This window comes from Natrix helvetica (genome assembly GCF_964273705.1).
Source record: "Natrix helvetica genome assembly, chromosome: 10".
Classification (NCBI taxonomy): domain Eukaryota; kingdom Metazoa; phylum Chordata; class Lepidosauria; order Squamata; family Natricidae; genus Natrix; species Natrix helvetica.
The window spans coordinates 23,039,242-23,051,424 of NC_138561.1; the positions used below are offsets into that span (position 1 = coordinate 23,039,242).

At 49.2% G+C, this 12,183-nt stretch overlaps 1 protein-coding gene across 1 annotated transcript; it reads left to right on the forward strand.

Moving 5' to 3' along the window:
- The first annotated feature begins 1,636 nt into the window (after positions 1–1,636).
- On the forward strand, positions 1,637–11,012 carry CYB5B (cytochrome b5 type B). Its single transcript, XM_081963180.1, has 5 exons — positions 1,637–1,897; positions 4,531–4,659; positions 5,194–5,220; positions 9,752–9,777; positions 10,431–11,012. Exons 1-5 carry the CDS (start codon positions 1,751–1,753, stop codon positions 10,519–10,521), a joined length of 420 nt encoding a protein of 139 aa, XP_081819306.1. The 5' UTR covers positions 1,637–1,750; the 3' UTR covers positions 10,522–11,012.
- Positions 11,013–12,183: the final 1,171 nt, after the last annotated feature.

Consider the following 12,183-nt stretch of genomic DNA (forward strand, 5'->3'; position numbering starts at 1 on the left):
TCCATGTGCCAAAAACAACATGGGTCAGGAAGAAGCAAATTATGCTTCTTGTTTGGCTTTTTGTCTTGACTGCCTGATTTATGAGCCTCAGTGCAGTGATTAGAGATGAAAGAAAACATTCCAGGAACAAAGATCTGCACATTACAGAAGTCTCCTGTGCCTGGCCTTCTCCACATGTTACTGTGAAAGTGGATGGAAAACACACACACACACACCAGGAAAATTTCAAACATCCCACTCCCTCCCCCACTCCCACAGCCAGGCCTTGTGTAGCCACTGACTTGGCTGGAGCTGGGGCATGAGAGGCAAAGGCAACACTGCAACCAGCTCAAGGAGCAAGCAGCACGTCTCCAGGCATTATAGTAACAGCAACGGACACCACCATATACTTGCCAGAGGAGTCCAACGGCATCAGAGTAGCCTGTGAGCCTCAGCCATGCTTTTCATGCTTCCTGTTGTGGTCCATGGTTCTTGGTGATTACATGCCTTGATCCATGCATTTGGGAAAGGGGAAAGCATCTCTTTCAGGATGCTTTCTAATTTGAGGGTGGGAAAAAAACTATTTGTATTCACACTTAACTGAAATACATATCTGAAGAGTTTATGCATTGAACCAGCAAATGAGGGATACATACTGTAGATACTTGTAAAGCAAAGCTATCACTTTGTTTGAAAGTCCAAAGGGGAAATAAATTACTCTGATTCTCCCAAATTCCATCCATGTATAACGAGTTTCCAGAAGCTCAAGGTAATGCTTGTGTCACCTTTCAACAAACGAAGTGAGCGACCAATCTACCCTACCTACATTTTTGGTTTTTATTACCTCAGATAAGATGGAGCCATCACGCAGATTGGTCTGCATTGTGATAGTATATCTCTGGCCTATCGTTATCTCCACCCCATTCCAACTCTCTGTAACTTGATGGTAAATAAATGAAGAAGCTGCTGGGCTAGCCTCCAGCTCATGTGGCCAAACTCGCTTGACTGGAAAATAAAGAGAAGCGCACATTTCCTGTGAAAATGACGGCTTTCGAAAATATTTCCCGTGACTGACTAAACAAAGAACAGGAAAGCAAGACAGTCCCTGGGGAATAATCAGACCCTTTTTTACAATTGAATATACTTCGTGGTTCATATACTTCTCTCATCTATGAGCCCACTGGGCCTCCTTTCTTTCCTATCCATTGTGCTTAACAAAGAGCCGGCACGTGCAGAACGTTAAGATCCGGGCTTTTGGGTCACCAGCACTTTTTCAAAAATAAGGTTCATTTGGCAGGCTAATTCCTATCTCCTGCTGCCCAACTGGAGAGCCAGTATGGTGTAGTGGGGAAATTGCCGGCCTACAAAGCAGGAGACTTGGGTTCTACGCTTCCTTTCACCATGGAAGCGGCCAGTCGCTCACTTCACTGCAGCGGGTGGTGGTCGTGGGGGAAGCGGGAAGCAGGAGATGTTGGCAACCTTGAGTTATACATTTTGGAAGAAAGTGGGATAAAATGTCATGTAGATATGTATTAATTTACATAACTCCCCAATCCCACTGGGGGCAAGAGGCGCGGCCGCTCTCCAAAAAACATGGCGCGCGAGGGAGAAAGCTCGGCGGCCATCCAGCTCAACGTCACTTCCACCCGGAAGACCCGTTCGTCGACGCCTGATTGGCTGTCTGGGGTCCCGCGCGCGGCTGCTATTGGCCAAGGCAGAAGGGCAGGCGGCGGGGCGCGCGCGGGCCGAGAGCGGCAGCGGCGAGGCGCGGATGGGGACGGCCGGAGAGCGCGGCGGTGCAAGGCCCGAGGCCGGCCCGTTCTTCACCTTGGCCGAAGTGGCGAAGCGCAGCAGCGACCGGGAGGCCTGGCTTGTCATCCACGACCGCGTCTATGACGTCACCCGCTTCCTCGACGAGGTGGGGGGCGCGACGGCGGCCGGAGGCGACTCGCCCGCATCCCCTCCGGTGGGACTGCCGGGTTTGGCGCCCGTCGGCCTCAGGCGCCGACTTGGCGGCTGAGCGGGCCGCGCTCCTGAGGCGCGGAGGGCCGCCGGCGTCTTGGAGCGGGGAGGCCGCTGTGCCGGGAGATCCGTTTCTTTGGCCCCCGCAGCGGCCCGGCTGCCCCTTCCACAAGCAGCTGCAAGGCAGGCCTCCCGGAGGTAGTGGCGGTGGCGAGTTCTTCTATTTACACTCAAATGGTTGAACCTCAGCAAATTCTGTATAGCGGAAGGTTCAAGCCAGCACTGGCAGTGCAGCCGCTTGAAGGAAGGAGAGCAATATAACCGAAATCCCAAGTGACACAAGAGCTCCTTGTGTTATTTCTTTCTTTGTAGGAATGTCTTCAACTGTCTTCTTGTTTGAATATATTACAGGCATGAATACAGCTAATCACAAGGTGAAACTCTAATAAAATTATCATAACAGTCCACAGATTGCTCAAACTGTAGAGCCGCCTAATCAGCATGTTTTACTTCAAATCCTCTTCTTCACTTCCTCTTTTACTGACTCCTGTGTTGAAGGGCGTAAATAAATACTTTAAATAGTGCTGAGGATAATATAAGGTTGCTGCCCGTCAGCTCTCAGTCAAGAGGGCATCATAGTTGTCCTCAGGAGGTGCCCAGGGAGAGTTTAGAATATTTGCAGGGCAGAGGTCAGAGAAGGGAGAAACTACCTTGATCCTGTAGTGCTCTGGGTGCTGGCTCTGGAGCTTTCGCCACTCCTAAGTGGTTGCAAGACCTCAGAGCCAGGAGGGCAGAACTGAATTGCATTTGCTGGAAGTTTGGAAGCAAAGTTGAATGGGCATGACATGCTCCCCACCTCAGCATGCTAGTGGAAATTATTACATTGCCTGAAATATCCCTTGACTCTTGATTAATCCAATTTCTCAATCTTTTTGTACATCCAATTATGCTTCTTGTTGAGCTGGATTATTTAAGGCATTGGGAAGAACAGCCTGTAAGGAGGTGGCAAGAATAGAACTCCTTGTGACATCCTGGCCTCCTCCAGTGAACCGGAAGTTAACTTAAGAAATTCAAGGTCAACTTACATTGTGAGCTTCCCAGAGTTTGGTGGCACCAAAATTGAATCATGTAAATGAATAAATTAGCCCGAGAGTTTGTCATTGCTTAATCTGAGCAATGCAGGGGAGTTGGTTGAATGTCTTGGGATAAGCACCCTTCACTTTAGGGACCAGAGAAGCAAAGGGAAGAAGGGAGATCAATAGCAAAGGGTGCAAATGGAGCTCTTATTGAGTGCTGTCAATGTCTTCTTGCTTCCCCCTATGTCCACACTACTTTCTGTATTTCTCTGGGTAAAAATGTGAAATTTGCCACAGGGGGAAACTAATGACGTCAATCAGAGATTATTCCTTTAACCTCTGCTCCCTACCTCACCCTTGGAGGAGTTTTACCCTGGGAGCAAAATCCAACGCAGGGTTCCTTGCACAGTGCTGAGGGTGTGTCTGGGCATGTTTTGCCCGCTTTGCACTTACTGACCCGACAAGCTGTCTGGCTTCTGTACTGCTGTCACTGATGGCATCTGCTCCCTGGGGGCGGTGGTGGAGAGGGGGGTAAGCAGGAAGCCAAACATCAGTTGGAAATATCATATACGTAGCCGCCTCAGCATGCTAGGCCATTTGCCCTGCCGCCCTGCCATTATCAACCTAAGTGGGCAGCAGTTCAGCCACAGGGAGGCCATCCCTGCCATCTTCCTGAGGGAACCAGCCAAGATTAATGCTGGGCATTTGGCCATCAGAGCAGAAGACTTTCCCTTGCGCTCCTTGCTTTGCGGTGGAGGCTGGCAGCCTGATAGCCTGCTTGCCAAAGCCCCTACCGGCATCCAGCATCTTGGGAATGATGAAGAATCTTGAGTAGCTAAGCCTCAAGCAGAATAAAGAGTTGCTGTCGCCCTCAAAATATTAGGGACAAGAATAGGCCACAGAAGCCTTGCAAATTTCCTGAAACAGAAGTGTATTCAACATACCAGCGCTAATCTGGCCGGAGATAAGAAAAACAAACTCCTTCCTGAGTAACCAGAACTGCATGGGAAGGCATGTCTACATGGCTGAATTACAGCTCCCAGAATCCTTTGTTCTGGCCCTATTTCTGTGGACAGTTGGGTGGACAAATTTAGATGCCTAGAGGAGACCATACGGTGTATATTTGCAATATTGACTATCTATCTAGGTGCTTGGCTGATGGAGATGATAGTTCCTGTCAGCCAAGGGAAAGCCATCATCCCTTGGCCAATGGGTTTCCTTAAGGTAGTTGCCAGAAAGAATACGACACATACATGTTTATTTACCTCAGAGAGTTTCTGTGTAATTGAAAGGGCCAGAACTTCAATAAGGTTGCATTAATAGACTGCAGGCCTTTAAAAGGGTACTTTAAAAAACTCCTGTTGCTTTCATCTGATTTTACTTTACGATAAAAAAATTCCTAGCTCCTCGCTGAGGAGAATCTTGACTGCTTGCCAGTTCTTTATACTGTTAAATGGAAGGCTTGTTCTTTCTCTGGCTGCTCCCCTTTCTCAGACTTTCTGTCCTTTTTTAGCATCCAGGTGGAGATAAGGTTCTGCTTGAACAAGCTGGTAGAGATGCCACAGAGAGCTTTGAAGATGTTGGCCACTCCCGGGATGCTAAAGAAATGCTCCAACAGTATCTCATAGGAGAGGTCCATCCGGTAAAGTCTGATTCATAAAATAAATTTGGGGTCCTTGTGATACTTGTGCTGAAAGGTTTTCTCCTTGGGGAGCAGCTGCTTCTCTGAGCCCCTCTGCTTCCATGGTCCTGGGAACCCGTCTTCCTTTGCCTGGCTTATCTGAGGAGTCCTGTTTAGCAGGCCAGGCCGTTTCCCTTGCGAGTTACAAGCAGGTTACGCAAGTGAGGTCAGGCTTAGCAAGGAGAGAAGGACGGCCTCACTCGCCAGCTTTGATGCCTTCCCCACATCTCTCCAAAGGGATCCTAAAGAAAACGGCTAAGCTGACATGGATATAAAAATGACTGGAAGAGGACTTTTTCCTCTCTTATCAAAAGACATTTCATTTTCTGGGTGACATTTTTTCTTCAGGGCAGCGAAGACCTTAACAGTGGTTATCACCCTAGATGAAAGAAGAGATATGATTTCAATGCGTTTTTGTAGATTTTCTACGTTGAATTGATGCTTTTCCTCAGATGTATAACAAGAGTCTTTCCTCCTTTCTCCTTTTCTCAATAGGATGATCGCAAACCTGAGACCTCCAAGGTAAGGCCCAGTCCTGGTGGTGTGTTTTCCTTTTTATTCTAACAGGGAAGCATCCTTCAGTACTTGCAAAAATGCTGTAAGAACAGAAACATGTTTTCAGCTGAGTGAGATGTTGCATGCTGTGGAGGTATGAGGAGCGGGCGGGGGAGGGGGAGCACTACCCTTATACTGCTGGCAGAATGCTTTGGATCAAGGCACTGAGCACAAGGCTACTGATGCGTGAGTTGTCAGCCGCTTGTCTTTTCATAGGCAGCATCTTTCTGTCTTGCAAGGGGTCTCGCCTGTCAGTCTTCTACCTTGGAAGGAAAACTGTCCAAGGACTTGGGGACTGTTGTGCAGACTGGACCCATGTCCAGAGGCAGCAGAGTTCTGACTGCCAGCTCTTGAGGGCCTCCAAGAGGAAAGAACTTTATCTTTTTATCTTGGTGGGCCTCTTGAGGGGATGGAATAGGAGAAAGTCCTCTGGGGCAGAGGTCCTTGGGTAAGGCACTTGGCATTTGCTGGAGGAGCCGGGACTTCCTGGTTCCTCTTGACTGCTCTGTCTTGCAGCAGAGGGAGTGTGAGGAGGCCTCATGCTAAGCTCCTGTACAGTCACTGGCACTGTGGAGTAGCCCTCCTGTGGAAGTAGCTGAGTGACCTCTTCCCTTTGGGTAGAGTGCCGTGTGGTGAGGAGAGTGCAGCCCTTTGCAGCAAGGGAATAAAAGTTTTTGGCAGCTTAGCTTGCAGCCCAGTTGGTAATTGTCCTATGTTGTCCCTCCCTCCCTTTCTTGTGTCAACAAAGGCTTGGGATGAGCATGATGTCCCAGCTTGCAGCTCACTGAACTTGTCCCGAGAGAGTCATCCACTTCCAGCTGCAGTGGGTGGCCTTGATTTCTCCAAGGGGCGAGATAACAGCCTTGTACAAGAGCCCCTCCCCATGAGCGATATTGGAGGCTGTAAACCTTTCTGCGGGGGGGGGAGGGGGGGCTTTCTGTGCTTTGTGATTCTGGGGGAGAAGCAGAGGTGGTGGCATTGTTCCTGCAAGGATAAAGTCCCTTGGGCTGGAAGTTTAATGGGCACTGGGCTAAATAGGCCTGCCTTGTTCTGGCTTGGCAGCCTGTGAGGCCAGAAGCTTTGCAGGGTTTTCCCGCTTCTCGGCCTGTTTTTTCAGAGGCACAAGAGAGGTTTACCTGTGAGAGAGCCTGGACTGCGGGGGAAGCCCAGGGCTCTGATATCTGCCTCTCAGAAAGGCTCCCAGGCCATGCGAAAGCCCTGCTGTGGGCTCTCCTCACTCCCTCGAATCAGGGGGGCTGAAGGGTGAACTGACCCCTTGGCTGCCTTTACTTTTCCTCTTCTGCAAGGCAGTCCATCTGCCCCTTTGCACAACCCTCCCTTGTGGCAACCTTTTTGGTAACAGCCAGAAGTTTCCCCAAACAAATCCTGCCTTCACTTTGGGATCCGTTGTGGATCCTCTGGAGGCTCTTCTCAGCCCAGGAAAGCCCCTTGCAGGCCAGTCTTCTCTGTGTGTTTTTTCTTCCTTTGCCGGGCCTAACCGAAGGGCTGCTCTTGCACGTTGCCCTCCTTCCTCCCTGCTTTCTCCCTTTCTGCATGTTCAGCTAATGCCAGATCTGTGAGTTTAAAGAACCAACAATATTTGCATGACTCAGAGGCCCCGAATCCTGACTTGGGCTTTTTGAGAAACGCTTTAGCCGAAACTAGGGGAAATGTCCTGAGATTGGACCTCCTGCAATGGGGACAGGAAGATGAAGAGGCTGAGATTCAAATATGCTTGCGTCTGTCAGTCCTATGGAGAGGCCTAGGGTGTAATGATGCAGCTTGAGTTAGAAAAGGGGAGACCAGAATTACTTTAAAGGTTGCCTTTGACGTGACTGTAGCTGGCAATCTCTTGGAGGCCCCTTGGGTGGGATTTGGTTAAGACTGGCTGCCTTTCAGTTGATGGCCAGCTGTTTGCAAGGTGGCCCTATCCTGTCACGGGAAGCAAGGCACGGTGGCGATTCTGCTTTCGTTCCACCCCCACAAAGTGCTTTGTCTGTCTGTCCTTCTGGACTAGCAACAAGGAATGGAATTGAAAGGCAACGTACTTCCAGTTCTGCCATGGATGTTTCTTCCCAGTAACGGCTCCTAGGGAAATGTGGAGACAGGTGGCTTCTTCTGGGAGCAAGGCAGGCATCTCAGCCACTTCCTGAATGTGCCGCCTTTCCAGGTGACCTGCCCTTCACCAGGTGACCTGCCCGCAGGCCCAGCTTCTGAATGGCAGCCCTTCCCACCTGTTGCCTTGAAGTCAGCACGCTCCTCCAGCTGGGGCAGAAATCTCCTTGAACATCCTGCCCCATCCCTTGGACATTAGGTCCACCGTTGAACTGCTCCCACAGTTTTCCTATCTGAATCACTGCAGCATAAATCTTCCCCTTGCTGTGTCTTTGGTTCGTTGCCTCTGGGGAAGGTGGGAAGATGGAAGGGCTGACTGCAGAGTGCTCTGAAGTGGCATTTCTCACCTTCTGAAAATGTTGGCCCCCTCAAGTGCTGTGTCAGGCCCAGGGTCTCTAGGGGGGTGCCTTCCAGTCTGGGGGGAACCTGTGTCCAGCAGGAGTGTCCAGAGCACTGCCTGTGACTGCGAAGGGCCAAACCTCCTAGCAATTTCATGCACGAGGCCCAGGGGAGAAAGGCAGGAGGAGAAGGAAACAGTGGCCGTGTTTGCACAACTTGCTTAAATTGGTTACCTAGTTGGCTTGTTTTCTGACTGCACCATATATGGAGTCATAAAGGACAGACTTAGGCTTGCTTTGCAGCATGTGGTATAAGGGAACTGGAGTGCTTTCTGCTCCAGGTTTGAGCAGCAGGATGCTTTGGTCGTGAAAACGTATCAAACCAACTTTGATACAAACCTCGGTTTCCCATAAAGGCATCTACATTTACCCTCTCCCCCTCCCCCTCCTGTTCACGTCCATTATCTGTGATGAATAGCAGCCCAAAAATGTGTCTCTGACTTAATTGTCTTACTGCTCTTGGAGTGGGATTATCTGTTTGACGCAGTGAGTTTCTGTTTGTTCGGCTGGGGCCTTTCTGGCCAGTCATCTCAGAAGGTTGCCTGGGCCTCCCTTTCTGAAGCCACTTAGCATCCGCCCCATCCAGCCATTCTGCGCCATTCATCCTTCCCAAGGTCTGGCTTGGGTTTCAGGACTTGCTCTTCTCTGGAAACGTCTCATCTTTTCATCTCATCTCGGCTTAGGTCTCCATTCTTCCTACCAACGTGGTCGTTTTTCCTACAGTGAAAGGCTGTTGACTCACCTGGTGAATGCAGACTGTGGCTCCTTCCTTTGTACTTTTCCCTAGCCTTTTGGGGGATGGGTGTGAGCAGAGTGACATATCCGGGTCCAAGCCACATAGCTTTTCAGAAAATCAGCCATTATTTGGGCTGAAAAAGAAAGGAATTTTGTCTGAGCTGTCATTGTCCTATCTTGGGGTTTGCTTTGACGGCCTCTCCTGTTGTAACATCCCAAAGAAATAAATTATTCCTAAAAGCTCTTTTGTTTTCCTTTGAAAAAATAGACTGTTTTTGACTGGCACAGCTTTTATTTTTCTGCAAATAACTGAAATGTGATTCGCTGGGTCATCTACACACAGGGCAAACTGGAAACAGTTTTCTTCTTCGCTCACGTCCACAACAAATAATGTCATGAGCTCTAGACTGCTGTGGATCTTAACAATTGAAACCTTGAATGGAGAAGCGATCTCTGGGGTTCTGGCTGCGCCTCCCACCCCGTGCCCCCGACTTCTCCTTCACCATCCCCACCCTTTGCATTGTCCTGCTGTCAATCAAAGGGAAGCAGTGCAGCTTCTCTTGGCATTTTCTTGCACCAACCTAGCAAGGCCGGCAGCACTACAGGTGATTAGCTTCTGTTTGGGTAACTTGCTGCCTTTTGGCCAAAGAGACAGCATCTGAATGTCTTTGTGCAAGGAGGAGATCTTCCTATAAACTCCTTAGATCTGGTAGGACAGACAGGGCCGTGGGCCAAAGAAAGGATGAGGTGAGCTACGTTGAGTCCCATTAGGGAGTTAGGTGTAACTTGACAGTTAGCTTTTCTTCACACCCCGCTGAGAACTTTTGCCTGGGAACAGCCATGCTGCTTTGGGCAGGCTTCCTCAGGAGGCCCTACATTTACACCTTTGCAGGAGGGTCAGTAAGGGACTCATTAACAACTCACAGCACTGTCTTTTGAATCTTTTCTTTGTTGCTCAGACCACTCCTTCCCTTAGGCTAACCCCCTTTATTTTCTCCCCCCCTCCCCCGATTCTGAAGAAGGCCAAGCTGTTGTCATTCTACTTTAGGAAAGCCCCCTTTGCCTGTTGTGGAGAGTGATGGGACATGGTGACCTACTGTCAGCCTCTGTCTGAATAAAGGGGGGGGTGGACCAGGGGAAGGAAACTAAGACACCCCCTTCTCCCCAGGAAGTGAAAAAGATGGGAAGAGCTTTCTGGCTCTCTGAGCAATTGTCAACTTAACACAAGGATGTGCCTTTTATCTCCCCAGGTTCCAAGCCCATTCCATGAGTCAAGGTACAGTATTCTGACAATATTGTAAATCAAAGAAATGTGCTCCTTTTGGCTTTCAGAGCAGCCTCTGGAAATGTGTGTCGTCCTGCTTCAATTGGAAGGCTTCCAGGCAATGTGTAGCTAGTGAAATCTATCTCCCTGGTGGTGGCAAAGAGAGGAATCTTATAGTTGGCATCTTATAGCTGGCACTTACATTAGACCCTTACAGTAGGACTAATGCAAATGAAAACACGTTTTACATTTCTCTGGTAACTTTAAGAGAATTTCCTTTGGCAATCTTTAACTGCTGGCCATCATAATGCTGTGCCGTGAAGTAGGAAATTTTTTAACAAGTGTTGGTATCTGGAACATGTGACCCCATAGTTTGGCTGAACTGTGCAGAAAAGGCCATGTTGCCCCAGAATGCATTTGTGCTAAGAAACTGAAATACAGCAGCTGCAACTCTGAAGAGGAACAGAAAAGGCTGGCCTGAGCCTTCTTGTGAATTTCAGTTGCTAGAACTTGATTATGAGAATTATGGCCAAGATGTTACTGTACGCAGATGTCCTTGGGGGTACTTCACCTTCGTCTCCATCTTGTATGTAGTAGTCAGAAGTTCTGAAAGCTGGAATCACGGAAATGTGGCTCACACCTTCTCTTTCTCCCTTGTTCCTCAGCATCTGGACAGTCTGGCTGATCCCTATCCTGGGAGCCTTGGTTCTGGGCTTGATGTATCGCTACTACATAATGGATGGCAAGTCCTCCTGACTTGAGTCTGCAGAGGTTATCTGCGCCCACCTCACTCCATTGACAGCTGTAGATGTTTTCTAACTTCTGATGGCTTCCAGGCGTCTTTCACTTTTATCCATCAGTTTAGTGCCTCTGTTACCTGCAAAGCCAAGCAGGGATCTAGGAAGACCACCGTCTTTGCTGTAAACTCCAGGAACTGTCATTCCACTGCGTTATGCTTTTTCAGGCACCGTCTGCAAGTCATTTTCATTTAAATGGTTCTGATGTAGAGTGGCAGTCGCTGCTTATTCCAGCTTGTCTTATCAAACACTGTAGCCAGGTTTCCTACAGAAAATGATCCCACCGGCATCTGCCAACGGGACTTGCTTAGGAGGATTTTCTCTAAGCTTCTCCTATACTTGGAGTTTCAAATGGTTAAATTAACTACGTAGTTTTAATTGTGTTTTGGTTTACATAGCCCTGTTTCATTGTATGCCTATTCTGTAATAAAAGTCTCTCTGGACCAGCCAGATTAATTTCCTTGACATGCCCAGCTAACCAGGTGGTCCTTCTGCTGTTGGTGTGTCTTTGCCTAAAGAGGCGGGGGAGGGGACCGTTGGCGTCTCCATCCGTGTAGGACTAGAGCCCTGAGCTGAAGACAGCAGGAGCAGGGCAGGGCAGGGCTTGAGCCAGATTCCAGCTAGTCCCGCCCACAGTACCAGGCCCAGCTGCAGCTGGGACACTGTGTGGCTCCTCTGGCTTAGCTGGAATCTCAGATGTTAATTTTGGGCAGAAAGACCAGGTTGGTGACAGATCATTACAGAGAACATCTGTGTGGCTGCTAAGGGTAGATACTGACTCGATGGCACATAACAAGAGGTCAAAAAGTACAGCAGTTTGCAGTATGTTTTGTGCGAAATGAAGGTCTTTCTCTTGTGAGGGGAACACTTCTCATAAAAAGCACGGAGTGTTTGCGGAAACGCCAGTCATCTGCACCTCTGTCAGTTCTTCGGCCCTGAGCTGAAACCGCCCCTTCTGTAACGGAACTGCTAACGGGGTGGCTGAACAGACGTTTTCGGCATCTTCTCTAGCCAGGTTGTCTGGTCTCAGTAGGTTAGGATTTTGCTGCTCTTTCTTGAGCTCCTGGCTTTGGATTGTTTTACAATGATTCCAGCTTCTTTGAAACTGGCTTTTTAACACCCGAGACCCGCCAGTCGTACATACATGAGATCCTGAAGGATTTGGCAACGTCAGTACAAAAAAATGCACCCAACAGCCAGATTGGCCGTAGGGGTGACTGTGGGGTCCTACTCAGAGGCTGCATCTGCTCTTGTGGGTTTGTTGAAATTGGCTGATAAGAAAACAAGGTCCTTGCATGTCTATCTCTTTCCCTAAATCCAGGATTCAAATCTTGTCTTGGAAGCTGATCCCACTGGAATAAGGGTTATGATGGGAAACAGGCAGCAGCTGCCGGCTTCTGAGAAAGGGCGGGGCTTCAGCAGGCTTATCTGTCTGGAGAAAAGCCACACAGGGAGCAAAACCTGTGGAGACTTAAGGCACCCTGAGCCTCTACCAGAAGGGTGCCGCCTCAGCTCCCTCGGGCAGACCCCTCCGCTTGGCACTCTTAAAAGCGGATATGGGGCCAAGCTGGTTGGTTGAGAGTCCAAATATAGAGCAGTAGGACTCAATTAAGCAAGTGGG